The 26593-nt window shown below is 57.9% G+C and overlaps 9 protein-coding genes across 9 annotated transcripts; 4 read left to right on the plus strand and 5 right to left on the minus strand.

Annotated features, from left to right (window-relative positions):
• Positions 1 to 650: 650 nt before the first annotated feature.
• TRAVEDRAFT_45760 (uncharacterized protein) lies at positions 651 to 3663 on the minus strand (the record flags this gene model as incomplete). The annotated part of the gene is made up of 3 exons (XM_008038118.1): positions 651 to 1315; positions 2873 to 3508; positions 3558 to 3663. 3 exons carry the CDS (start codon positions 3661 to 3663, stop codon positions 651 to 653), a joined length of 1407 nt encoding a protein of 468 aa, XP_008036309.1.
• A 991-nt stretch (positions 3664 to 4654) lies between these two features.
• TRAVEDRAFT_70876 (uncharacterized protein) lies at positions 4655 to 5931 on the minus strand (the record flags this gene model as incomplete). The annotated part of the gene is made up of 4 exons (XM_008038616.1): positions 5795 to 5931; positions 5646 to 5739; positions 5193 to 5580; positions 4655 to 5136 (listed from the first exon to the last, which is right to left on the minus strand). The coding sequence occupies exons 1-4, from the start codon at positions 5842 to 5844 to the stop codon at positions 4655 to 4657; spliced, it is 1014 nt and encodes a 337-aa protein (XP_008036807.1). The 5' UTR covers positions 5845 to 5931.
• Positions 5932 to 6789: 858 nt separating this feature from the next.
• TRAVEDRAFT_70877 (uncharacterized protein) lies at positions 6790 to 7633 on the minus strand (the record flags this gene model as incomplete). Its single annotated transcript, XM_008038617.1, has 2 exons — positions 6790 to 7558; positions 7609 to 7633. 2 exons carry the CDS (start codon positions 7631 to 7633, stop codon positions 6855 to 6857), a joined length of 729 nt encoding a protein of 242 aa, XP_008036808.1. The 3' UTR covers positions 6790 to 6854.
• Positions 7634 to 8680: 1047 nt separating this feature from the next.
• Positions 8681 to 9986, plus strand: TRAVEDRAFT_145964 (hydroxyacylglutathione hydrolase; the record flags this gene model as incomplete). The annotated part of the gene is made up of 6 exons (XM_008038618.1): positions 8681 to 8872; positions 8934 to 8939; positions 9015 to 9124; positions 9192 to 9572; positions 9643 to 9723; positions 9784 to 9986. The coding sequence occupies 5 exons, from the start codon at positions 8681 to 8683 to the stop codon at positions 9716 to 9718; spliced, it is 765 nt and encodes a 254-aa protein (XP_008036809.1). The 3' UTR covers positions 9719 to 9723; positions 9784 to 9986.
• Positions 9987 to 10075: 89 nt separating this feature from the next.
• TRAVEDRAFT_70879 (SFT2-domain-containing protein) lies at positions 10076 to 11362 on the minus strand. The gene is made up of 7 exons (XM_008038619.1): positions 11023 to 11362; positions 10871 to 10944; positions 10743 to 10798; positions 10648 to 10668; positions 10481 to 10570; positions 10401 to 10413; positions 10076 to 10347 (listed from the first exon to the last, which is right to left on the minus strand). The coding sequence occupies exons 1-7, from the start codon at positions 11157 to 11159 to the stop codon at positions 10253 to 10255; spliced, it is 486 nt and encodes a 161-aa protein (XP_008036810.1). The 5' UTR covers positions 11160 to 11362; the 3' UTR covers positions 10076 to 10252.
• A 1082-nt stretch (positions 11363 to 12444) lies between these two features.
• TRAVEDRAFT_28066 (aromatic compound dioxygenase) lies at positions 12445 to 14045 on the plus strand. Its single transcript, XM_008037924.1, has 8 exons — positions 12445 to 12478; positions 12533 to 12597; positions 12653 to 12715; positions 12766 to 12968; positions 13026 to 13154; positions 13220 to 13344; positions 13397 to 13570; positions 13632 to 14045. The coding sequence occupies exons 2-8, from the start codon at positions 12566 to 12568 to the stop codon at positions 13794 to 13796; spliced, it is 891 nt and encodes a 296-aa protein (XP_008036115.1). The 5' UTR covers positions 12445 to 12478; positions 12533 to 12565; the 3' UTR covers positions 13797 to 14045.
• Positions 14046 to 14706: 661 nt separating this feature from the next.
• Positions 14707 to 19449, plus strand: TRAVEDRAFT_118725 (uncharacterized protein; the record flags this gene model as incomplete). The annotated part of the gene is made up of 11 exons (XM_008038620.1): positions 14707 to 15239; positions 15339 to 16088; positions 16146 to 16315; positions 16370 to 16550; positions 16601 to 16811; positions 16864 to 17890; positions 17946 to 18184; positions 18239 to 18478; positions 18526 to 19077; positions 19134 to 19229; positions 19282 to 19449. 11 exons carry the CDS (start codon positions 14707 to 14709, stop codon positions 19447 to 19449), a joined length of 4167 nt encoding a protein of 1388 aa, XP_008036811.1.
• A 2047-nt stretch (positions 19450 to 21496) lies between these two features.
• On the minus strand, positions 21497 to 22898 carry TRAVEDRAFT_36183 (rab-protein geranylgeranyltransferase; the record flags this gene model as incomplete). The annotated part of the gene is made up of 8 exons (XM_008038012.1): positions 21497 to 21699; positions 21758 to 21832; positions 21882 to 21965; positions 22021 to 22215; positions 22271 to 22494; positions 22548 to 22675; positions 22736 to 22846; positions 22896 to 22898. 8 exons carry the CDS (start codon positions 22896 to 22898, stop codon positions 21497 to 21499), a joined length of 1023 nt encoding a protein of 340 aa, XP_008036203.1.
• A 177-nt stretch (positions 22899 to 23075) lies between these two features.
• TRAVEDRAFT_70883 (spliceosome complex protein) lies at positions 23076 to 26553 on the plus strand. The gene is made up of 8 exons (XM_008038621.1): positions 23076 to 23688; positions 23739 to 24761; positions 24812 to 25053; positions 25105 to 25183; positions 25237 to 25437; positions 25492 to 25578; positions 25630 to 25815; positions 25875 to 26553. The coding sequence occupies exons 1-8, from the start codon at positions 23113 to 23115 to the stop codon at positions 26442 to 26444; spliced, it is 2964 nt and encodes a 987-aa protein (XP_008036812.1). The 5' UTR covers positions 23076 to 23112; the 3' UTR covers positions 26445 to 26553.
• Positions 26554 to 26593: the final 40 nt, after the last annotated feature.

The raw sequence follows: 26593 nt of genomic DNA on the forward strand, positions 1-26593 counted from the left end.
CCATGCGCCCAAGTGGACAGATGCCAGTGGACCCCTCGGAAGGTGGGGTCGGCTGGCGTAGTAGAATAGGCGCAGGTACCGGTGGCGCATAGCAAGCACATCGTTGATAAGTAAGAGTGCCCTATCGCAGAAAGTACGGAGTACATACCTCCGGGGCCATGCCTACGATCCCTAGAGGGGGCTCTAGAGCGAATGTGAGAAGAGCGGAAGAGAGGAGATGGGAATGTACATGCGAGATACGAGTCCTTGAGCCGGGACAGATGAGATCAGGAAGCCTGCTGAGGCTGTGGCTGGCCACGGCATCTCCTGGAAGGTGGCTATGGCCTCGGACGCGCCGAGGGCCACGCGTGCAGCTTGCAGACTTCTGCACGAACAGATGCTGATGCGCTCGTCAGGCTCTATCATATAAAATCCTGCCCCTGTCTTCGGACTAAACAATTGGGCCATGGGAACACGAGAGGTGACCATACTGAGTCCGAGTCGACATCCCTCATCGCTAGTCAGTATAAAGGGCCTCCCTAGAGAGACGGGATAAGACTCCCAGCAGCGATTCCCTACATACGCTGTGTGGCAGTATCTGTCGTATAGACGCAGCCGCCTGAAGCACGACCCTTTACGACGAATCCCCTACGAAACAACTTCCCTAGATCTCACATTGCCCACGTATATCCTGCCTTCTCGTCCCCATCGAACCCATAGCCTTCTTCCGTGCCCACTTCCGTGCTCTCGTTCTCGTGCCCTACATCAGACTTCTCCCCCTCGTACTCCACCTGTGCCGCTGCATAAGAGTCGCGCCGTTGGTACTGTTCGCGCATCGCCGCTGCAGCTTGCACCTTCTCAAACACCGGATCCCCATACGCGCCTGAGATGAACACAGGGGGACGCTCGTCGTCGCCGACCTCCAGCCCTAGCAGGCGGTCGCCGGAGGGTGTCGTCGTGCCCTCTGCGCGCATAGCGCCCGATGCAGGCACAGGCCCGGGTGTCGTCCCGCGCACGATGTCCATGAACTCCGCAGAGGGCGCGGTGCGGCGGGCGGCGCGCATGCGTCGATAGAGGATAGCGACGACGGTGGCGAGCAAGAGGAATGCGAGACCGCCGAGGACCCCACCGACGATCGCGCCAGTGTGGTCCGAGTGCTTGTTTGACGCGGCAACGGCGGCAGGTGCTGGAAGAATGCTAGCCGGCCCGCTTTGGGTGGTTGTCGGAATTAGGGCAGAGTCTCCTGGCGATGGTGTGGTGTGCAGGACGTAGGTACCAGTCGAAGGACTTTGCGACGTCGGCGCACTCTCCCCGGGAGGAACATGAGATGTCGAATCTGCCCTCGCATCAGCGTGTTGTCATTGACTGACAAACGAACAAATCTTACTATTTTGAAGAGTGCCATTTGACGAGACAGTAACGGTGCTCGTCGGTGGAAACTGTGTAGCATCGGAAGAATTCGAACTGCTGTTATATATTGAGGCAGAGAATGTCGATACTGGAGTGTTGGTAGGAGGGACCGAGATTGTCGGTGCAGTGGGAGGGGGTGTCTGGCTGTTCGAGAGTGTGACGCTATCTTTCGAGGCAGTGGATGTATTGTTGTTCGTCTGTGTCGCCGAGTCGCTTGTGCTTTGTAATCGTGTTGACGTGCCACTATGGCAGCCCGGGGCCAGCACCCCGCAGGTCGAGTTATGTAGTAAGAGACCGAGGGGGGCCAACACAGAGGATATCTCCAAGCGGTGCACAAAGGATACCGTTGACGTTAGTACCATGTCATGAAACAGAAAAAAAACAAGGTCACTTACTTCAGAGCCCATACCGAAGGACTCGGGCTAGAGGCGCACTACGGGAGCAATGCGAGAAGAGTACGCCAGAGAGAAGGGGAGGACGTGAAGCATATAAAGGGCGGATGGGATCAGGCAGGCTGAGGCTGTGGACAGGCGACTCGTGAGGCAGGCATCTCCTGCCAGTGTCAACGACCACGCAGTCAATCCAACTTGCAAGCTTCTGAACGCTGAACAGCCAGATGTGGATGCACTTGTCAAAATCTATCTTATCTGGCTGCCTTCGGTACAGAGGCCATGCGGCCAAGAGCTGATCGATGGCCATTCACAAGCACTGGTGCTCCGAGAGTATAGTGCCAGTGGCGTCACGGTTCAAGTGGTTGTTGTGTTGTGGTGGCGAGAAACGCGTGTGAGTAAGGCGCCTGCCGGAGACGCATGCGATCTGCGACACACGACGTCATCACAGACCGGATGTCCGGCAGCAGACGAAGGAGTCTGCCAGCTGCGAGTCTCTGCTGCCTGGTGGCAAAGCTATGTGACCGTGTATACTTTCCACCAACCGGCGGTTCCAGGGGCTATTTTGTGCGTGCACAATGATCAGACGGCAAAGCTGTATCGAAAAAGTAGAAGCAGTACTACTAGTACTGCTTCGTCGTTCCTGTAGCGAATGTCCGGGGTTGATCAATATCACAACTTCACCGGCGTAAATACCTGGGTCAACTCATCGCACTCAGCGTTGGACATACCGGCTTCGCGCATACTTAAACTCCGAGCTGGCGTAGTTGAGAAGTTGACCTCGCACCATTGAAGACCGTGCATGACAGCGGGTGGATGATATTGCAATGGACGTTAGATTTTGCTATCGGCGCAGCTACGCTGGGGATACTAAGCACGATGAAAACAACGATACATGAGTGCAACGCTACGTTGGCTCTGGGACGCAGTACAACATACACGTACAGTACATCCACCCGCCAGAATGGGACAGATAAATTACAAGTGTGCAATAAAGCCGCCTGAAGCGCGGCCCCTCACGACGGTGGTCGAGCTCCCTACGAAGCAATCCAGATCTCACATCGCCCACGTATACCCTGCCTTCTCGTCCTCACCGAGCTCATAGCCCTCTTCCGTGCCTACCTCCATACTCTCATCCTCGTGCCCCACTTTGGCATGTCCGAGTCCCTCCTTGTAATCCGCCTGTGCCGCCGCGTACGAATCGCGCCGCTGATACTGCTCGCGCAGCGCCGCCGCCGCATGCACCTTCTCAAACACCGGATCCGCATATATGCCCGGTGTGAACGCTGGCGGCCGGTCGTCATAGTCGCCGAGCGATCCCTGGCGTGCGAGCGGGAGTAGGCGATCCCCAGAGGGCGTCGTCGTGCCCTCCATGCGCACAGGCGCAGGCCCGGGCGTTGTCCCGCGCGCGAGATCCATGAACTCCGCGGAGGGGGCGGTACGGCGGGCGCGCATACGCCGGTAGAGGAGGATGGTGACGACGATGGCGAGTAGGAGAAAGGCGAGGCCGCCGATGACCCCGCCGACGATCGCACCGGTATGTTCGTGCTGCTTTCCGGTGTTGGAGGCTGCTTGAATGGAACTGGAGCTATGTGACTGGTTTGCTATTGCGGGTGCGGTGGTACTGAGGCTTGTGGTGGGACTTTGGCAGGGTTTGGGAGAGGATGTAGTTACAAGGGCCGTTGTGCTGTTCCACGGTGGTGTGTGATTCAGAGTAGGAAGGTTTGTCCCTGGAAAATCAGACAAGTGGGACAACGAAGAAAGTCACAAGAACCACACCTGCGGAGACTTCCGGATCTGAGCCTGACCCCAGGGGGTCGGGAAGGCTGGACGACGCTGATGTGGCTAGAGCGGTAATTGACGACGTTGTGCCGGTAGGTAACATCGTGGTGTTACTGAATGCTATTGTAGTTGATGCACCAAATCCAGGGGAGAGCGAAGTGACTAGAGCTGTGGTGGAGGTCGGCTCGAAGGCCGTAGGTGCAGTGTCTGTAGTCGTAAACATTGCAGTAGTATCTACCGTGCTGTCCAATGTAGGTGTACCGCTGTGGTCATCGTTGCTACTGCTATCCGAGGGAGTTGTCACGGTGTTTGTCATCGATGAAGTGCAGAGGAAATCTTCGGTGTCACAATTAGTATTGATGCTATTTGATGCTGCTAAAGCTTCCTAGATCTCAGTGGTAAGCGACAGGAGGCGAAAATTACACTTTCCAAGACCACATACGGGTGTAGGATGACGGAAAGACATCTGTGAGGAGACCCTTCTTGTGGACGGGAGACAGAAAAGAGCGCAGGACCAACATGGGGGATATGAGGGACGGATGGGATCAGGAAGGCTGAGGCTGTCCATGGACGTGCGACTAAGTAACTACTTAGATAGGCATCTCGACGCCTGAAGCTTGCATGCTTCAGCAGGAGCGCTGAGTAGACAGATGCTGATGCACTTGTCAAAATCCATGCTGCCGCTGCAGCACAGAGGCCATCGACTCGGAGCATAGATAGCCATACACAGCCCGGTCGAGTATCAGGTAGGTTTGAACACTGTCGCGCAGTCTCTTCAAATCGGGATGGGAAAGATGGAAACCGGGCAGAGTTCGGGTCCCATATACCGTATGGTATCTTCCAAATAAATGAAGCCGCCTGAGACTCAACACGTAGGCACGACGGATGATCTCTGGCTCCTACCCACAGATACCCAGGCCTCAGATTGCCCACGTATAGCCTGCCTTCTCGTCCCCATAGTCCTCTTCTGTGCCCACCTCCGTACTCTCGTCCTCGTGCCCCACCTCTGAATCTCCGAGTTCCTCCTTGTAATCCGCCTGTGCTGCCGCGTACGAATCGCGCCGCTGGTACTGCTCGCGCATCGCCGCTGCCGCCTACACTTTCTCAAGCACCGGATCCCCGTACTCGCCCAGGACGAACGCGGGGGGACGCTCGTCGTCGTCGTCCCCAAGTCCCAGCAGGCGGTCGCCGGAGGGCGTCGTCGTGCCCTCTGTGCGCATCGTGCCCGGCGCAGGCATAGGCCCGGGTGTTGTCCCGCGCATGATCTCCGTGAATTCCGCAGAGGGCGCGGTGCGGCGGGCGCGCATGCGTCGATAGATGAGGATAGTGGCCAGGGCGACGAGCAAGAGGAACGCGAGGCCACCGATGACCCCGCCGACGATCGCGCCGGTGTGGTTTGAGTGCTTGTTCGATGATGCGACGGCCCCAGACGCCGGAGAAATACTAGGCGGCCCGACCTGGCTTACTGGAGGTGTAGTAAAGCCTCCTAGTAATGACGGTATTGCTTGTGTGACGTCAGTCGAGAGGGTGTGCGACGCCGACACACGGTCATCAGGAGCAGTCTGCGATGTCGACTCTGCCCTCCGGGTATGTATCAATGTGGGGCAATCCTTCGGCAGACGTTCATCTTACCAGTATAGAGAATGGCGCTTGATATGCCCAGCGAATCATTGGAAGAAACCGATGTCTCTTTGGTGCTTGACGTTGAGTCGCCAGCAGTCGGTGTTTTATAGAAAGAAGTAATTGGAGAGGAAGTGGGTTGTAGGGAGGAGGTAGCAGCAACCACAGAGGATGTGGGAGTAGCAGAGGCAAGGGTGTTGCTGGGGTCCGGAGAAGTATCAGGGGGTTGTCCGTCTGAATTGCCGGGCGTTTGTAAAGCCGCTCCACTTGCGCTAGTAGCTGTACTCAATGTGGGACCGTTTATGCAGTTGTTACCAAGAAGGATACCGCAGTGTAGCCCTGTACTTGGTATGTGCCAATCGATATCGGGGTCGTGATTTGGGTGATTGTCCGTAGACATCTGTATGCAATCGCATGTCATCGTGAGCGACCTGTCGCAAACAGCAAGCCTAACAAGGCACATACCCTGGAAGCCACCCGACCTGACTCTGGCATCAGGGCCGGCCCACTATGGAAGCAATGGGAGAAGAATTGACCAGAGAGAGCGGGAGGACATGAGCTATATAAGGGATAGATAGGATCAGGAAGGCTGAGGCTGTGGGCGGGCAACTTACTTCCAGGCATCTCCTGGCAGCAGGCTGCAGTGGCGATCGCGCGCGTGCATCTTGCAGGCAACTGAAGTTACTGAACAGGCAGATACTGATGCACTTGTCAAAGTCTATCATCCTATCTGCCCGTCCCTACCACCGCTCTCGGCACAGAGGCCATGGCTGGGAGCTGACCGCTGACCGCTGAACGTGAACGATGGGCATTCACACTAGGGTGTTTGAGCCTAAGTCTGGGGGTGCTCAAGAGGTGCCGTCGACGTACGAACGGATGTGGTTCAACGTTGCCACGTCGTGGTGGCGGGAAACGCGACCAAGAGTCCAAGACGCCCCAAGACGCCCCCGGAGAGCCCCGGGGGAGACGGATGCGATCATCACTGATCAGACCCAGTGAGAAACTACCACGCGCCGGTACGCGCGGATACGCGGAAATCTGGGAGGTGCGGAAAAGCGCGGAAAAATGCACTGGTGCGTATATCATCCGCACTCCTACGCGAACACGCCGCACTCATCCGAACCCATACGCACTCCTACGCATGTCATGTTTGCACGCACATACCCGCCGATTCGTTCGTATTCGCGCGGAAAGCTGCGTATTGGTGCAGACGCGTGCGTATGGAAATGGATAGGGCCACAGCAGTAGATATACGCGTAGATACGCGGAAACATGCGTACACCTTTCTAGAGCTGCGACACGCGACTTCATCGCGGCCGGGTGTCTGGGGGCAGATGGAGTGCAAGTTCGAGGATCGACTCCGTGAAATTTGTGGGCTGAATATCAAGTAACCTCATCGCACTCAGCGTCGGATATCCCGGCTTCGCGCGTAAAATGCGAGCTGTCGTAGTTGAACGATTGATCTCGCAGCAATAACTCGCACCAATAAATACCGCGTGTGTGACAGTGGATGGATGAAATTGCAATGGGCATTACAACCTGCTCATAAGCGTACTACAATACATCACGCCCGCCAGATTGCGAAGAATGGGACCGATGAATTACAAGCGCGTAATAAGGAAGCACAGCTGGTCACGACGGTGGATGAGCCCCCCCACGAAGCAATACCAGACCTCACATCGCCCACGCATATCCCGCCTTCTCGTCCCAGCCGAGTCCATAGCCCTCTTCCGTGCCCACCTCCGTACTCTCGTCCTCGTGCCCCACCTCTGAATCTCCGAGTGGCTCCTTGTAATCCGCCTGTGCCGCCGCGTACGAATCGCGCCGCTGGTACTGCTCGCGCAACGCCGCCGCCGCATGCACCTTCTCCAGCACCGGGTCCCCATATACGCCCGGTGTAAACGCGGGCGGTCGATCGTCCTCGTCGCCGAGCGAGCCTTGGCGCGCGAGCGGGAGGAGGTGGTCGCCAGAGGGCGTCGTTGTGCCCTCCATGCGCACAGGCCCAGGTCCGGGTGTCGTCCCACGCGCAAGATCCATGAACTCCGCGGAGGGGGCGGTGCGGCGGGCGCGCATGCGCCGGCAGAGGAGGCTGGTAGCCACGGTGGCGAACAGGAGAAATGCAAGGCCTCCAATGACCCCGCCGACGATCGCACCTGTATGGTTCGAGTGTTTGCTCGAGGAAGGGGGGGCGGTGCCAGAGGCTACGCCGGAGCTGCTCCACACGCCCGCGGATGTTTCTACGCTGGATGTGCTGCTCGCTAGACTGGTAGAATCGGTTGTGTTTTGTATGTCAGAGGGATACGCGTTCAGCGAAGTGTTTGGTGGGTTTACGCCAGTGGAAGGTAGCGAAAGAGGAACGCTGGTGCTCGTGTTTGTACCTGATACCCCATGTTAACGCCATGGTATATTGCAAGAACGGACGTCTCACCATTGCCATAAGAAGTCGAGGGCATCGGTACCACGTCAGCGGAAGCGGCTGCAGAGGAAATGTAGGTAGACGCAGGAATACTGGCTACAGTAGGTATGGATGTTGCAGCGGATGCCGTCATACTGTCTGTGTTGGCCGGAGGTGAGCCGCCAGCTTGACTGATTGTTGTTGGTAGTGATAAAGATAATGAAGGAGATGTGACAATGAAAATGGTCGACGCCGTGTTTTGGGAGGTGTTTGAGGAGCTTGTGATATCAGTCGACGGGGGTGAAGTTTCGCATTGTGTTTGTCCATTTATATTTTCCTGGCATTTGCTCGAACTAGACATTGCACGCAAATGCTAATGTCCGAGATAGGCCGTGCATGCCGTAGCGCATCGTGAGCGAGTGCTTTATTGTGGAAAGCGTGATGGAACACTCACCGAGGGGTCCATTCTGAGGAACTGTGGAGTAGAGGCCCGGTTCGCTGCGAATGCGAGACAACGAGCGAGAGATGAATTTGAGAGGACATGAGGGATATGAGACCTGGGTGACGGATGGGATCAAGAAGGCTGGGGCTGTGGACGGGTGATTAACGCGGTAGGCATCTCCTAGGGCAGTTGGCTGTGGCGCCACCCACGCATGCATGCTTCTGAATTTCTGAATCTGAGTGCTGAGCGCTGAACATGGAACCTTGAAGAGGCTGATGCTGATGCACTTTTCAGATTATATCCTACCCCAGCCCGCGGTGCGGGGGATACCTATGAAGCAGTCAGCGGTATGCATATATGCCCGAGTCTGGCGGGTGCTGGCACTGCCGTTGTGGCGGGAGATGCGAAGGAGGGAGACGCCCAGAGACGCGTGCGATCGAGTTGCGACACGCGACGTCATCGCGGGCCGGGCGTCCGGCAGTAGACGATGCACAAGCTGACCAAGTCCAAGTCTCTGCTAGAGCTCTCTGCAGTCCCATGCGCATCCTACGCGCCCTTACTCATTCCCAGCTCATTCAAGCCGCCCGTATTCCCTCTCTTTCTCGCTCACTATCACCTCTCAAACTCGCCCGAGCAACCTTTGCAACAACCGCGCCTCGTAAGATGAAGGTCATCCCCGTTCCCGTCCGCGAGGACAACTACGCGTACCTCCTCATCGACGACGCCTCCAACAAGGCCGCCGCAGTCGACCCATACAACGTCGACAAGGTTCGCGAAGCCGCAGACAAGGCCGGCGTCGACATTGTCGCTGCCATTACCACCCACCATCACTTCGATCACAGCGGCGGTAACCAGGTCTGTCCTACGCCGCCCCGTTCTCTTCTCACCTCGGTTCTCACCGGACACGTCCACACAGGCATTCGTGCGTGTTCATCTATCTTTTGGCGCTGCGCTATCGTAGAAGCGCTGACTCTGCGCGTTCGGCGTGCCTCCCCAGGCCGCTGCATTCCCAAATGCGCCCATCTACGGCGGCAGCGATAAGATCCCGGCCCTGACGAAACTCGTCAAAGACAAAGACGAGTTTACGCTCGGGAACATCAACATCAGGTACGCCGCCGTCGCCGCCCGACGCAATTCCCCTCCCGCTCCCGCTGAACCGCCCGCCCGCGCACAGGTGTCTCGCCACCCCGTGCCACACGCAGGACTCTATCTGCTACTACGTGACGTCCAGCTCGGGGGCTGCGCACCCGGGTGGGGTCTTCACGGGCGACACGCTGTTCGTCGCCGGCTGCGGCCGGTTCTTCGAGGGCACCGGGGCGGAGATGCACGCCGCGCTGAGCTATTTGGCGACGCTCCCGCCGCAGACGGTCGTGTACGACGGGCACGAGTACACGAAGGGCAACCTCGCGTTCGCGAAGCACGTCGACCCGGAGAGCGCGGAGGTCGCGCGCCTCGAGGGTCTGATTAAGGCGGGTACCATTCCGGCGGAGCGCACGACGGTCGGGGACGAGAAGGAGTGGAACCCCTTCATGCGGCTCGATTCGCCTGCCATCCAGTGCGTAGTGATCAGAATGGCGGATTGTATCACCGGTGCGGGGCTGATATCGTGTTTTGTGTGGTTCTAGGAAAGCCACTGGCGGCGGAGAGGCAGGCACCGCGATGGACGCGCTTCGCGAGCTCAAGAACAACTTCCGGGGGTGAGCACGGTACGTGAACGTCTCCAAACTGTCGCTGAGTGGTTCTTACATGATATCGTGACTATGCAGGCCCAGCCACCTATAACATTCACTGTTCGAGTTCTGAGATCTGAGAGTTGATGATGCCGACCGGGGACCAGAGGGAAGTCAAGTTGTATCACCATCGCACACGCCGCAAACCCAAGCTGTATATTAGTGTCACTGCTCAGTGCTCACATCTTCGCTGCAATCTTTCATGCGAAGCTTGATATCATATCAGAGGCACCTTGTGCAACACTCGTACGACACTAGGATTGAAAGATTGAGCTCTGGGAAGGAGTGCCGCTTGAGTGCCACACAGTGGCAAGGCCGCGAGTGGGACCGGACGTGCATAAATAGCGCAATATTCGCTCCGCAGCCGTACTGTAGTTTAGTTTTACAAGTCCCGTGCATTCCAGGTCGTACCGTACGAGTAGTAGAGAAACATCCGGTGGCATAAGGTGAGACACACAGGCGGAGTGGACGCATATTATCACCGAGCGGGGCGGAAGGGGGCGCTTTACATTCCGAAGACTTTGAGGACGGCCGTGCGTGCGTATGGGATGTACGAGAGCGTGTACCACGTATACGCGAGGTACTCGATGATGACAAAGACTACGGGGGAACGGTGAGTAATGGTGGCGGACGGGTAAGAGAGACGGGCGTACTTATGCACAGAATCTGTAGGTGACGAGTAAGGTGTGGTGAGCACTCAACAGGACTGGTGGCAGTGAACGCGAGTACTCACATCGCTCTTGATTACGAACGCGCCGACAAAGATGAGGCCTATTGAGCCTAGGAAGAGGATTGTCGCCACCACCCGGACGGGCTTGAACATCTGCAGCACGGACTCGTAAGCATCCCCTCCACAGACCGACGAGTTGTATGCGGCATAGCGGGGAATGTGGACCGCACCATTGTGAGCTGCTTCCCAAACTAGAAAGGTGCATCGCATAGCGGCGTTAGCGGTGCGCAGGCGTACTGTACACACAACGGCATGGCAGACGTACCCCGACAAGGAAGCCCGTGCCAACGAGCGAGATGACCGTTCCGAACGCGTACAGAACTACAGACCGTCCGACCCGCGTGAGCCACTGCTGTGTATACGGTCACATTCAGGAACGGGAAGGCGACGTACTTGCGAAACTAGCGAGTGAGCCGAGGAACAGGAAGATGCTCCCGAGCAAGCTCAGCACAAAACCCGCGGCCAAACTGCATGCATGCGCGTAAGACTCGGTGAGTTATGCCTGCATCCGTATATAGCACACGGAGGGCGGACGGGGTACGCACCAGCCGACAAAGCCGTAAAGCCGCTGCGTGCGCGTCAGGCCGAGGAACTTGAACGCAGAGTCGCCCTCGAAGAACTGCGTGTCCGGGATCGCGCCGCCCGCGGCCTCGAGGTTGAACCAGCCCTTGGATGCTGCCATTTTGCACTTGCTAGCGGTATATCACTATGATCACTTGCGGTGGTGTTGTAGTACGACCGGATTGGCGTCGTCGCAATTTCTCAAAGTTGGTACACGGCAGCGGTGGGTCTGATACTAGGCAAGCGGTTGAAGGTGAGTGGGGCGGGGCGGGAGGGCGGCGGGAATGGAGAGAGGAGTGAGACGGCCAGCGAGCTGCTCCTAGCGGTGTTGCTGAGCGCGGCAGCTATGGGCGCCAAGGGCGACTGTGCTTCGGCGCGGCGGCCACATGGGCGAGACGCCCGTGGCCAGAACGCGACGACGCGACGACGCGACGCGACGTGCTTGAACCGTTCTGTCTATTCTACCCCGACTCGACATTTGTTCGGAATATCGCATGCCACCCGGCGACAACATCTGAAGCACTGTGTACTCAGAACTTGCGTGGAATCCCCTTTCTTAGCTTGCCTAGGGCTCTCATAAAAATGGCGCGTTGTTAGGCAGAATTTAAGGTATGGCAGGAAGGTACCACAACGATCAGGGCGAGCTTATACTTATAGGTGAACCTGTCGTATTCTCGACATATAAATTCTTGCAGGATGTGCTCATGCCGCTTACACTTGCGCTGGGGCATTGACTGATAGCTTACTTGTGCTAAGGCTGAAACTTGAGCATCTGACGCTTTCACGACGCACTCATTCTCTGCTGCATGATGCATCTTACAGATCTTGCGCAGCGTTCTCGTAGCTCTCATGACACCTCATATGCTGCTCACGGCGTCTGGCGACGGCTTACTGTGGATCAGCTCCTTCTTTCCTACGATGCGGCGGCCTACCGCTCGACGTATCCGCTCGGTTCGTCTAACCTACGCCGTGCGGTCTGCGATACACGCAATCTAGACGTGTAGCAGCCATCAAGCTTACTGCATCTACACTTCGGCTACAACGCGTCGTGGAAGCCCCTTCCTGTATTTGGAGACCGTCCGGAGCACGTACGGCTTGCGCCGGTGCATACTCCTCAAGCGCACACATGACCACCTATATCAGGACATCAGACACTCACAGACGGTGGTCGAGCGGTCAGCGCGGCGCGCGAGGCGCGTGAATCGTCCGCTCCTGTCTTCTTCCCCCGGAACCACCATTCGGGCGAGGCCTAGCTGAGCTTTGGTATATAAGACTGACGATTGGTGGCTCGGCGATCAACAGTGGTCCTGCTCGATCGACCTACACACTCCTATATACGAGTCTCTGCACCCTTCTTTCATTCTAGCTATCGCCATGGCCGACGAAGTACCCCAGCAAGCCCTCCCGAACGGGATCCCGCCCCCGCCGTTCAAGCTTCCGGTGAGTCGCACCGCAAGCCGTGGTGTGGAGATGCTAACGTCGTCGCGGATATAGTACCCTGAGAGCGCGGATGTCATTACAGCCAATATGCTGAAGCTCACGGACCTGACTCCGGACGAGTAGGTTCATGCGCTGAATAACTAGGTTCGGGGGTCTGACACGCGGCATGTCTAGTCGGAAGCGTTTCCTTCTCAAGAACCTCGTCACCCACCTGCATCAGTTCGTCCGAGAGACAAGGTGAGTTCGAACGAGACGCCCCGGCACGACGCAGCTGATAATGCGCGCAGCCTGACCACACAAGAATGGGAGGAAACCATATTCTTCCTGACGGCGACTGGACAGAAGTGCACGCCGCTCCGCCAAGAATTCATCTTGCTCTCGGACGTCCTGGGTGTCTCGGCCTTGGTCGACGCGATCAACAACCCTCCGGTCCACGGCGGAACGGAAAGCAGCGTGCTCGGGCCGTTCTACACGGACGACTCGCCCGATCGTGAGTGCACGCACTTCATTTCGCATGCAGAGAAGCTCACGGCGTGCGCCACCGCAGTCCAGAACGGCGACTCGATCGCGTCCGAGGACAAGGGCGACTACATGTACGTCGAAGGCCGCGTTCTGAGCACGGATGGGACGCCCGTCCCGAACGCGACGATCGAGACCTGGGAAACGGACGGCCACGGTGGGTATTTGGCCGCCTCGCGCACCGTCTTCGTAGTCTTCGCTGCTGACGGAGCTTGCGCGAAGGTTTCTACGATACGCAGTACGCGGTGCGTGACAAGCCGGATTGCAGAGGGCGCGTCCATGCAGACAAGGACGGGCACTTTGGCTACCGTGCTGTGGTTCCCGTCGCGTATCCGATCCCGGGAGACGTACGTCGAGAGTTCCAGGAATACGCGGTGTATTGGCTGACATCACTGGTAGGGTCCTGTCGGCAACCTGCTTCTTGCGACGGGCAGGCACAACATGCGGCCGAACCACTTGCACATGATGGTCGAGGCTCCTGGGTTCCGGAAGCTCACGAGCGCCTGGTACCCAGAAGGCGATGAGTGGCTCGAGAGCGATGCGGTGTTTGGTGTCAAGAAGTCCTTGGTTGTGGTGAGTATCTTATGACATGCTTTATCTGGGGTAGGGACACTGAGCTGAGCTTGTTTTGCAGGGTCTCTCGGAGGTGCGCGACGAGGCGGAGGCGCGCAAGCGCGGCTTCCCGAAGGGCGGAAGCTTCAAGCTGCTGCACCGCGACATCATTCTGGTCCCGGAGGAACAGTCGAAGCAGGCTTTCGAGCAGAACGCGAAGGCTGCGGCCAAGAGCGCGCAGGCCTAGTCTCTGCATACGAGGCTACTAACCCCAACGGTGAATTTGCAACGGAACGGGTTACTTACCAGGAAGCGTCCCACAGCAATTGTAGGCGGTGTACTTGTATCTGGAGGGTGTGGTGGACTTATCAGCTACGTTTTCCTGTTCAGCTATCGGTATCCAGAGCCAGGAGAGCGGAAGTACGAAACATCGGATGTGGCTACGCATGATTATGGGTTATTTGTACGGCATACTGACGCGAACATGGTTCCATTCTGAGACGATCTCGTACAGCATTAGAATGCTATGCTTGGGGATAAGTAGGCGGGGGTCCTGTTGCAAGATCCTCGTGGTGGCAGATCGAATTCTGGTCCGCTCGCACCCACGTAAGATCTTCTAGCGCCCAGCATGCTACGCATGGTGTTCGCAGTACTGTAATACTCAGCCTGCCAGTAAAACCATATATAAGTAGTGAACGGGGTCCCGCTAGGACCTATGGTGTCGCCCAGTTCAACGTCGAACACACCTCGCTACTACTGCCACGCATTCGGAGGTGCAGTTGCTAGCGAGCTGTGCTTGTATATAAGCGGTGCTGTTTGTGTCTGAGGTGGGGTGTATTTCCGCGTGTTTGTATTCCAAGCGGGTGCATTGTATCGTGTTTGCCTGCCCGTGTACGCGCTGCGATTGTGCTGTGCGAATGGCACGATAGTGGGGTTGATAGGACGGGGCATGGGACAGAGAAGGGCGAAGGGCCGGAGCACGGGAGACTGATGGGTATTGGGTGGCGGAGTTGGCCGAAGACGCGTGTTTACCTCGTTGCGTGCGGTGTATAGGCTCCTCCTCCGCCATCGCGTCCATCGTCCGCGTTCTCTATCTCCCCCTCCCTTTCTCACCCTCAATCAGAGCTCAGAGCTCGCTGGACACTGCGATCGCTGGCATGGATCCCATCGTCAACAGAGATAACCTCTTCTCTCGTGGGCCCTCGCCCCCGCCCCCCTCCCAGCACTTCCAGGTCCCGCCGGCTCAACACAACGAGCCTCACGTCTCCCCTGCGCCCTCACACCGCGAGGTCGCTCAGACCACCGCGCAGTCGCACCTCGATTCTCTTCTTCATGGCCTGAACACACCCTCGGCCTCCCACGTTAGCCCGCAACCGAGCGTTGCGAGCGCAGGTATCTATCACGGTCCGCAAGAGCCACCGCACTCTGGGCCTGCTACCCCAGCGTCCGGGCACGCTGGTTCTATTTCTTCTAATGTATCTGGGCCGGCGAACCAGTCGCACGACAGGCAAAACGCGCTTTTGACCCTCCTGGGCACCGTCGCGTCTCCCTCTTCGAACCCGCAGCCCATGCTGCCGGCAGGCCCGCCCCCTCCTCAACAGGTGCCTACGCCGCCCGGGTCCGCGCCGAGGCCAGGAATGTTGAGCAGCGAGTCACAGGGAAAATTGTTGCTGGAGCAGTTGATGTCAGGGTGAGTGTCTCGGATCCTCGCGCGACCTGGCTCTCTATGCCGTGGTTGTGGTGCCGGAAATTATTTTAACGCGCGTTTTGCTTCTTCGATGTTATATAGCGGTTCAAAGTACGCGCAACAAGAGCAACAACAACCCATGTCGCATCCGCCTTCAGGAGCGTCGCCCCCTTATGTCCCACTGCCTCCTGACCAGTCGCACTCCGATGAGTACGCCGTCCCTCCTGAGGCCACATATTCGCACGAACGCGACACGTCTGGTTCGCATGTCGCCGCGGCTGCTACCGAGCCGCGCCCAGCGTCGCCCGCTCGCAAGTCAATTTTCGATTTCGTTTCTCCTTTCGACGCCTTGTCGGGCGCGGCCAACACGAGCGCGAAACGGAAGCCGCCACCCGTGCAGCCGAACGATGAGCCGCCTTCTTGGAACCACCAAATGTCTGTAGACCCGAAGCGCAAATCTGTAGAAAACCTAATGGACCAACTCACGAGGGGACAGGCTCCCCCGTCCGCCTCATCCCAGCAACCCGTCGCTCCTTACGACCTTTACAGCCCGATGCAGGCTGAAGAGCCCCCCGCTCCCGAGGCCCTCCAGGCGAGACAGGCTCGTCCGCTGCCGCCTCAGCCTGGTCTCCCCACCGGCTCTCCGCGAGCGTCGCCACCCAAGCAGGCGAGTCAGGCAGTCCGCCAGCAGCGTCGCAATGCAGACTCGCCTATCGGCCAGCCTGGCGCACCTCAAGGGCCATTCGGCAACAACTACAGTAGGGACAAGGAGAGCTCCCCGCTACCGCAGCGCGGCGCTGTGACGGACGGTCGGCGCGGCAACGGTCCGAAGGGCAAGAACCCCAGCCCGAGGTATGATCCACTTCTCTCTCGACGGCCGGATGATATAATGGCTAATACCCGCCGTAGTGCTCATTCGCAGTTGATCATGTTCGACGTTTCTCAGCCCCTGGATGAGATCCAGGCGCCTCTGGACACCGTGAAGTCGACCGCTATCGCGCTCGTCAAGGTTGATTCGACTTTCCTGCCTGGGACGACTATCGGCGCAACCCAGTGGGTCGCGTATGCCATGACCAAGGGTACGAAATATCGTGAACCGCTCGTCTGACCCAGCTCTGACGACATTCCAACAGGTCGTGTCCGTGTCATTTCTCGCTCAAGCGGTGACAGGACTCTGCTCCAGCTGCCTCCCATGTTCCCTCCCACCACTGCCGTCAGCGACATGTCGGTCCACGAGAACAGGCTCGCAGGCGTCACTTCCGACGGCGGCTTTGTCGTATGGGAGCTCCCGCCCGTCATTACCGACGACGTTCCGTAAGTGTGCACTATCGAAGTCTTTCGGCTCGTATTGACCACATTCACAGTGGTACGATCATGCTCTGTGTCTACCCTCAGAATGACTTGGAGCCGCTTCATTCAGTCAAGTGGCACCCTCAGCAGCCCGATTTGGTTGCGGTCGCATCGGACACAAACGTGTACTTGGTCAACATCGCGGACGCCGCGCACGCCTTCGGCGGCGAACCGATTTCTCAGGTCGATCTTCACCGCGTCGGCCAGATCTTCTCCGTTCCTTCTGTAAGTGCACGGTCCTTCCTGTTTTGTGAGCGGCGTCTTACACACGTTATAGCCCATTGTGGCGTTTGACTTCGACGTTCCTCGGAGTGCACTCGCGACGATCTCCGAGGATTCGACCCTCACGATGTGGAACATCCGCGACAAGTTGCCGTTCTGGTCGCACAAGATCCGGGGTGATGATCTCCCGTCGTCGCTCACGTTCGTCGACGGCGGTGTGATCGTCGGCCGCAAGAAGGGCACCATCTTCCAGCTGCTCCCAGTCATGGGCCGCCAGGTCCTCTCCACGATCAAGTTCGTCAACGGCGAAAAGGAGGACCAGCAGATGTTCGGGCATGCGAACTACGACTCCCGGTACCAGACGCTCTGGATCGCCAACAACCGGCGCGAGAGTATGATCGCCTTCAAGCTTCATTTTGACCCCTCGACTCCGTCCCCGGGAGGCGAAGACAGCGCCCTCAGCGCATACTTCGAGCAGGTCGTTGAGTTCAGCGGCCCGAAGCCGACCATTCACTTCGTCATCCTGACCGCGGACGCCGATCCGCACGGCGACGAGGCGCATGCCGCGTGCGTCGCAGCGAAGGTGCCCCCGGGCGAGCTTGCTCTCGTGGCGTTCTCCGTGCACTCCTCGGGGGTCGACCAGGTCCTGATCCGGCAGGAGTGGTACAATGCCGCTTTGGCGAGCGCTCCCTCGCGTTACCCGTCCTACCACGGCGTCATCGAGTCACGGCCACCGCGTCAACAGCCACCCCCTGTGAGCCACGCCATGCAGATGAACCAGGTCGTCGCGAACCAGTCCCCTATGAATGTCCCCATGCCGAGGATCAAGACGCCACCCTCCGAGGAGGTCGATGTCGAGGCCTCCGCGCAGGAGGGCGGCCGTGGTGGCAAGGGCAAGGGCGTCAACAAAGGCAAGAACGTCGGCTGGAAGGACAAGGACGAGCGCGAGAAGGTGGCACAGAAGGTGGAGCCCGACTACAACTCTGACCTGGGCAGCACGCTCTCGAAGGAGATCAAGAAGTCGGAGGAGAGCCTCCACAACCGCCTCGGTCGCCTCATCGCCAAGGAGCTCGACAAGCAGCGTACGTGTATGCGAGTGGCGTCGGCGTGGAAATCCTTACTCATGTCATGTTGTAGACTTCCGGCTCGAGGAGGTCCGCCAGAGCGAGCAGGCCGCTGACTTCGCCCGGCAGGAGAAGATCCTGAAGCTCATCTCGACTGAGCTGACCAAGAACACGACCCGCGTCGTCGAGATGGCCGTCAAGAACGAGGTGCAGAACTCGGTCCTGCCGTCGCTCGAGAACATCACGAAGACGGAGGTCAAGGCGGCGCTCAGCAACCAGATCGCGAAGGGTGTTAGCGATGCCATGAAGACGGTATGGTCGTTTGAACCGTGCGGTTCATGGGCGTCACTCATCATGGATATGCAGGCTCTGCCGAGCGAGATCGAGCGCGTGCTCATCCGCCCCGAGATGGCGACGCAGGTGGCACGGGCATTCTCCTCCAACGTCATGCCCGTCGTCGAGCGACAAATCAAGGAGAGTCTCGCGAAAAACATGGTCCCTCAGACCGCATTGCACCAAGAGCTCTCGCGGGAGGTCCGCTCAGAGATCTTGAACCTCAAGAAGGAGGTGTTGACCTGGCAGAGCGACGCGCTTCGCGGGCAGGAGGTATGTGCGTCGCTCACTGTACATGATAATGTGCTGACGATTTGTAGTCTCTCATCCGCGAACTCGAGCAATCTGTCCGGATGCTTTCGGAGCAGGTCAAATTCCTCTCTATGAACTCCTCTTCTTCGAACTTCGGGCACCCTATGCAGAACCGTAGCTCGCCTGGTCCTTCCTCCAGCAGCAGTATGCTTCCTCCTACTCAGCTCTCCCAGCTCCTCCGTCAGCCGAACCTTCAACCACCACCCATGAACCAGCAATCCGGTTACCAACAACATACTTTCCAGCAGCCCCCTCCCCAGCAACAACAGCAACAGCAACCACCTATGCACGGGCCGTGGTTCGGTCCGAACATCGTTGCCCCGCAAGCCTCTCATCCTACCGCGCCCCCTCCTCTTCCCCAACAGAACAACATGTCGCGAGCGACGCCGCCCACCTCAGGCCAGCCGGAGGAATGGGACGACGCGTACTTGGCGGTTCTCGGGTCTCAGGACACGCGGCAGCTCCGTGAGCTGCTCGCGCGCTCGAACCCGGAGCTCATCATGCCGTTGAACGGCCCGAGTCCCCTGTCGCAGGCGGTCATGCTCACGCTCGTGCACAGGGTGCGTTCTGTTCTGTCGGCTAGCTGAGCGACAAACGTACTGACGGACCGATATAGCTGTCGACCGTCATTGGCGAGACGCCGCCCGTCGACGAGTCGTTCAAGGTTTCGCTTTGGTGGCTGCAGCGCGCGGCGACCGTTCTCAACACCTCTGTAAGTGCTTTTGTTCGCCCGAACCTGTTCTATCTACTGACCTGTATTTTAGGACCCGCTTATCTCGCCATATGTCTCTCGCGTCATGCCGAACGTCCAGCAGATGCTGAACTCGACGAAGCAGCGCCTCTCTATCCTCCCCGGCATGCCGTCATCGGACACGCCGCGCACCATTTCTGAGATCCAGGAGATCCTAAACCGCAAGCCGATGTCTGGTTGAGTCTAGTCTGCTCCCGCGTCGTTGCTTTTGCTGTTTTCGTACGTCTGTTTCTTGGGCCTCTCTCCGTCTCTCTCCTGTCGATGCAGTGCAGAAAGTACATTATTATTTTCTACCATACTTGCCAGGGTTGCACCCTCGCCGCTTTCAGCTTCTCCCTCGTCGCGCTAGTCTTATCGCACTTACGATTCCTCATGCACATGGATGACCTCATGATCTTACGATGCCCGGATTGATTCTTGGTCGGTTTGTTGTGGCGCCGCTATCGTCGAAAATGTACTGTCGTGTTACTCTAGTTGTATGCGCAGTGAATATATCCCATTCCATCTCCTGACTATGACATACCCGAATCGTCCAGTCGGGGTACTCTGAACACAATGACGGGAGCTCTCTTGTCTAAATGGCAGTCCGTGATTGTGGTGCGAGGGTTTGACCGCAACATCTCCCCTCCGGGCAACCGTCCGGAACCGTACCGGCACCTCCTAAGGTTCTCAGTACACCCTGCGGGGCCCATGAGAACGCGCGGGTGGCGCCCGCCGTTCCTTTCGCCGCTAGCTATGCTTCGTCGGATGCAGCGTGTTCTGGAATATGCCGTCAGCGGTCTTCGCCGTAAACTGCGAAGCAGGCATAGCAGCCCGGCTGACTGATGCTGATTGACGGGGCGGTGCTTCCCCATACGAGCCCGCCTCATGGGGTGCCAGGAACGCTGTATTGGCGGCCAGGGTCTTCGCACACATAGATGCTGGGCGATTGGTGACACACCGAGGGTGGGAAACGCGGCGCGCCGTGCTATCTGCTGGTGTTCTGCTCAGCGAAGCGAGCGAGAGCAAGTCGCCGCGCCTGGGCCAAGGAGTCGGACGCGGACGAGCGACACGGATGGGCACGGATGGGCGCAGCGCGGCTGAAAATAGATCCTGAACTTGCTCCGCCCGTCCGATCGTCGCAGGCATCCTTGGAGAGGGAAGCCCAGCGGGAAGCGGCGCTCGTCTCCGTTGTGGGTTGCGGATTGCGATCTGTCGCCGGGGGAGATAAGATGATCTGCTGGGGAGGCACATGCGCGCAGAGTCACGGCAAAGGGGGGTTCTTGGGTTTGAGGGGTTAGTTGACATGTGGACTAGTCCGCAGAAGCCCGGGGACTTGGAACTGTCGTAACATGGCAGCACCCGGTGAGAGCTGGAACGCCACAGCGCCCTAGCCAAATATTGTTATTGCCAATGGTGACACGGCAGATGATAGGACTTACGGAAGGACTGATGGTGTGGGTGGGCGGAAGGCCGGCTGACAGTGTTTACCTACATCCAGAAAGTCGCGCGTCCAGAAAGTCGCGCATCCATAAAATCGCGCAGCTGCGCGAACGTACTTGGTTGCCTTTTCGGGATGATTGTGGCGAGGTACAAGGCACGTGGGTGCTCCGATCAGATCTGGGGGGTGGATATAAGCTGCGCTCCTCGACGACCAAGGAGTTTCTCCAGTCCACCATCCCACAACTCCAAAGCACATCCACCACTCACCTCACCTCGCAACTCTTCATCATGTACTCCGTACGTCCCCACATCTTACCCTTATCCCTGTCTTGCATCTGCTGACCATCGGCCGTGTGCTCCTATAGACCACCGACGCCCCGAAGAACGCTGCCTGCGGCCAGAGCTCCTGCAACTGCGGCGAGACGTAAGCATCGCCTACATCGAAGAAAGCCTCGTCGCTCACCTTATCTTCTAGTTGCGGCTGCAAGGCCGGCGAGTGCAAGTGCTGAACGCCTCACCACTCCCATCCCCCTCCCTATTCCTCATGGTCAATGATCACATCCCTCTACCTCCCCGATCAAGTCTTGCGTGGGTAGTACGGGGTCAGCATGTCGGATAGGCTGTATGATTGGGACTCTGTATCACCAGTGATTGTACGATCCACCGTGAATTAAAGCCAATATGTGTTGTACCGCGAGGGCGATACGGCTGCGGGGTTGTGCTCACAAGTGGGGGCGATCCGGTATCGATCCCATATGAGTGTGCTAGATTACTGTACATGCGGAGCATCGTGCGCTGCGCAGAGGTTATGTAAGTCTGCTGTCGTGAGGGACATGACTAGACGCACCGAGATCAGCATACCGTTGGCTTCGGTCAGGGTCGATGTCCTGGAGCTTGTTCAGGAGGTCCAGGCACTCGCTTCCCAGGTCGCGCTTCCCCTCGTTGGTCATCACATCTCCGTATCTCTTCAGAAGAAGTCTCTTATAGAAGACGAGCGATTCCATGCACCCTACGGTGTGTATCAGCCGGGTGAGGAATATCGATCTGAGAGCGGCCGAAGCACTCACACTTGCTATCCGGTTGCTCGTCTAGGAGCTCTTGAATGGAGGCGATCTCCCTTTCGAGGATATTCCGGTCGTCTCCTGCTTTCAGTTTACCAACTGCCATCTGCCAATGTACAGAGAAGCGTACCTGGTCCGATAAGCCACCGGTGATATATCCAGACACTCTGATCGTTGGGGTCGGTGTACATAGCGTTCTGCACCAAGTCAAACTCTGTGCGACATTAGGGACACGCCGCGACTGAACCGTCCCCAAGTATGCTACTCACCCTCCTGAGATGACTTGGCCTTGTCCAACTTGCCCGATGCCCACAAGGATGTGAGAACTTTGGAACGTTGGTGCCATGCGCTGAAGTTGGAGAAATTGGCTTCGATCTTGCGCTTCGTGTACGCTAGTTCTGACTGCTCTGTCCGCTTGACAGGCATCTGCGCAAGTACGTAGCGGCGGTAGGTCCAAGCGTGGACTGTGCAGCATACATGTCAGCAACGACCGATGGTAATGGCAGCAGTAGCCCTCACAATTACGGGGGTCGGCGTCCAGCATCTTCTCGACGACGAACAGCTCCTTGTTCCAGTAGGATTGCCGCCAGCCATTAGCGTCTGTCTCTGACGGGCCGTCGGGGACTTGTTGCAGACACCATTGGCGGTGATTCCATATCCAATATACCTTTGGGTGCTGCTTGAGGAAGGCTGTGGTCAATGATAGGTCGTCGGACAGCAGGTCGTTGATCTGCGTAGGCGTGCTAATATACCGGCCGTTAGCGGGTAAATATATCAGAAAGTAAATAAGCAGTACCGCTCGGGGAATAAACCGTTGAGGAGGATGTTCCTGCGGTAATTCCAGACGGTGTAGAACTCGGGATTGACATTGAGCAACTTGGTGGTGAGATCGAAGGATTCAGCGGTCCAACTCCTCTCTTTCCTCTGTGCGAGTACGGGGTCATATAGCTGCGAGGTTGCAGTACCGTCGCGGTCAGAACTCACTCTGGCGAGGACCTCCGCGGTTAAGCTCTGGTACTCCGTGAGTTTCGCGCGCTCCCGCTCTTTCTTCGCAGCGAGAGCTTCGCGCGAGTATTTGACCTGTTTAATGCCGTGCTGCACATCCGTTAGTATGCGATTGAGGTGATGGTGGTCTGAAGGATACCATGGTAGATGGTGGAGGAGAGATAAGCCGGACGAGTGAGCAAGAGCTGGGAGAGATGGTGCAATGCATAGACGCCCGCGACGCGTTCCACAGACGCGCCTGCGGCACGTGACACTCCCTTTCGCGCCGCGCGCTCGCCTGCGTCTCTCTCCAACGCACCGAGGTCCCTCTACCCTCGTCCTCGCCGTCGCCGACGTCCTCCACACGCTGTCTCGCGATGTCCGCGGCTGTCTCTGAAAACCCGTCTCTGGAGGCCTTGACTTCCCACTTCCCCCTAACGTTCCCTCTGCCAACACCGACGACTCATCATGACCTTGTCTCTACCAAGGACCTTCACCGCGAAGAGGACTTGCTCAGGAACCCGGCTTCCTTCAGACACTGGTGGGCTGCGATACAAACTGTGAAGGAATCCTCCGCTGCAGAACAGAGGGCGGAGGGGCCCTCGGACCTCTCGCCTGAGGTTGCTGCTCTTCTTGGACCTCTTTCCTCCCCTGCTGCTCGTAAATCTCTGCAACGACAAGTCTACCTCTATGAAGCTGCCATCGCGCAGTTCCCCGGGTCGTTCAAGCTATGGAAGTCCTACCTCCAGACACGAATGACGTTCGTTCTCGGCAAACGAATAACCAAGAAGAAAGCAGGTGGCAAGAAGAAGTTCCCCGAGATGCGCGAGGCTCTGGAGGACGAGAAAGAGGACCTTGAGCAGTGGGAGGGTGGCCTTGACGGTGTTGTCGGGTGGGAGGAATGGCGGCTCCTCATTGCCACCTTTGAGCGTGCTCTTATGTGGCTTCCAAGAGTGCGTTCACCGGTCCTCCGCACGCGAACACAGTTAACATTTCTCTGCAGATGCCTCGCCTCTGGCTCTTGTACCTTTCGATCTTCAACCACCCCTTCTGCCCTCCACAAGTCTCGCATACTCATGCGCGCCGAACCTATGATCGTGCCCTGCGTACACTCCCACCATCCCTCCACGGCAGGATATGGTGTCGATATCTACTCTGGGCCGAGTCGAAAGGAGGGGCAACTACGGTGTCTGTCTATCGCCGCTACCTTCATGTGGACCCCAGTATCACAGAGCGTTATACCGGCATCCTCCTAGCCCCCACCAATCCTGCCCCAAGACCGCTCGAAGCGGCCAAGTTGCTCCTCAATCTTGCCCGAAAAGCTGCACGTGGCGAGTACACCAGCCCCGAGGGCAAGAGCCCCTACCAGCTCCTGGGCGAGTTCCTGGACGTGGTGGAGCAGTATGCTGAGGAGGTGGGCTTGGACGTCGCAGACACGGACGTCTCAAACGACGCGATAGCAAAGGCTACCGGAGAGGGTGCGTCGCGTCAACCTGCCGAGCCCGCCGCGGCAGACGAGAAACTCATCCGCTTTGGGGGCCCGGCTGCTCCAGCCGCGCCATACGACGAGGACGAAGACCCGAGAAGTCCACGCAAGTTCAACGTGGAGGACATCATCCGCAAGGACGGCCTGGAGGTGTACAAGGACCAAGCCGGCCGCCTATGGACAGGACTTGCGACGTTCTGGATCAAGCGGGGCGAGTTCGAGCGCGCGAAGCTGACCTTCGAGCGGGGGCTCGCGTCGGTGCTCACGATCCGCGACTTCACGCAGATCTTCGACGCGTACGCGGAGTTCTCGGAGAGCTTGATCAGCGCGCTGATGGAGAGCCTCGCGAACCCAGACGAGGACGAAGATGAGGAGGACGTGAAGGAGACGGAGAAGGAGCTCGACACGAAGATGAAGGAGTTCGAGGAGCTGATGGACCGCCGACCGTTCTTAGTAAACGACGTGCTGATTCGGCGGAATCCCAACGACGTGCAGGAATGGGAGAAGCGGGTGGCACTCTGGGGCGACAATGACGAGAAGGTTTGTAGTTTCGTCCGTAAGGTATGAGCCCAGGGCTGACGATTTTGCAGGTTGCGGAGACGTACACCGAAGCCCTCGCCACCATCAACCCCCGCCGGGCTACAACGAACTTCCACCATCTGTATATCAACTTTGCCAAGTTCTACGAGGAGGGTGGCACGAAGGGGGAAGCCGAGACCGACTTCGACAGCGCACGCAAAATCCTGGACAAGGCGACAAAGGTCAACTTCAAAACTGTCGACGAGCTTGCGGAGGTTTGGTGCGAGTGGGCGGAGATGGAAATTCGGCACGAGTGAGTGCATACACAGACGGTTTACTCGTACAAGTCTGACTATAGTCGCAGAAACTACGACGAGGCGATCCGCGTTATGCAACGTGCCGCAGCGGTACCAAAGAACACAAAAGTCAACTACTTCGATCATGTGAGTCTGTCGCTTTGCACACCGCACAACAATAGCTGACAGGATGTCTATAGGCACTACCAGTCCAGGCGCGCTTGTTCAAATCGCTCAAGCTCTGGTCCTTCTACGTCGATCTTGAGGAGTCGCTGGGCACTGTGGAGACGGCGAAGGCGGTATACGACAAGATTCTAGACTTGCGCATCGCCAACGCTCAAATCATCGTGAACTATGCTTCGTTCTTGGAAGAGAACAAGTACTATGAGGAGAGCTTCAAGGTAGGCATGACGGGCGTCCGATTCATTGCATCATAAATTGACCCGACTTGACAGGTCTATGAGCGTGGCACGGAATTGTTCACATTCCCCGTCTCGTTCGAGATCTGGAACATCTACCTTGCAAAGTTCGTCAAGCGCTACGTAAGTTGTTTCTTCACCCAAATGGTGAGCATTGCTGATACATGTATTCAGGGCGGGTCGAAGATCGAGCGTGCACGAGATCTCTTCGAGCAAGCACTCGAAAAATGCCCACCAAAACATTGCAAGTCTATCTTCTTGATGTACGCGACGTACGAAGAAGAGCATGGCCTTGCGAAGCGAGCAATGTCAATATACGACCGCGCAACAAGCGCAGTTGCGGACGAGGACAAGTTCGAGGTGCGTTCTCTCATTGAGCCATTCGCCCCAAGAAAGCAATTCTAACATACAACCCCCAGATCTTCACCATCTACATCGCGAAAGCGACGTCAAATTATGGCCTCCCCGCCACGCGGCCCATCTACGAGCGCGCTCTCGAGATCCTGCCCGACAAGCAGACCGCAGAGATGTGCCTGCGCTTCGCCTCAATGGAGCGCAAGCTCGGCGAGATCGACCGCGCGCGCGCGATCTACGCCCACGCCTCGCAGTTCTGCGACCCGCGCGTGCTGCCCAAGTTCTGGCAGGAGTGGAACACGTTCGAGATCGAGACGGGCTCGGAGGACACGTTCCGCGAGATGCTCCGCATCAAGCGCAGCGTGCAGGCGCAGTTCAACACCGAGGCGTCGTATCTCGCCGCGCAGATGGCCGCGAAGCAGAGCGGCGTCGACGCGGAGGCGGGCGAGGCGGCGCCGCCCGCGGACGCGATGGCCGCGGCGGAGCGCCAGGCCGCGGGAGGTGTGAAGGCGCCTGCGTTTGTGTCCGCGAAGCAGAGCACGAACGTAAGGGTGGAGGAGGCGGAGGCGCGGCCGGCGGCGGCGCAGGGGAACGAGGACGAGATCCACATATCGGACGACGAGGACGAGGACTGAGTGTGCTCGCTTGTGCTTGTTGCTTGTTGTTATGTTTTCTATACGTTGTACGATCGGCCCTTGGTTGTAATACTGCTTTCTGCTGCGATCGCTCGCGGGCGAACACAACACCTGCCTAAAGCAGAACGAGTCATAGCGCAAACCGCCGG

The sequence above is a fragment of the Trametes versicolor genome (assembly GCF_000271585.1).
Source record: "Trametes versicolor FP-101664 SS1 unplaced genomic scaffold TRAVEscaffold_4, whole genome shotgun sequence".
NCBI classification, from domain to species: Eukaryota; Fungi; Basidiomycota; class Agaricomycetes; order Polyporales; family Polyporaceae; genus Trametes; species Trametes versicolor.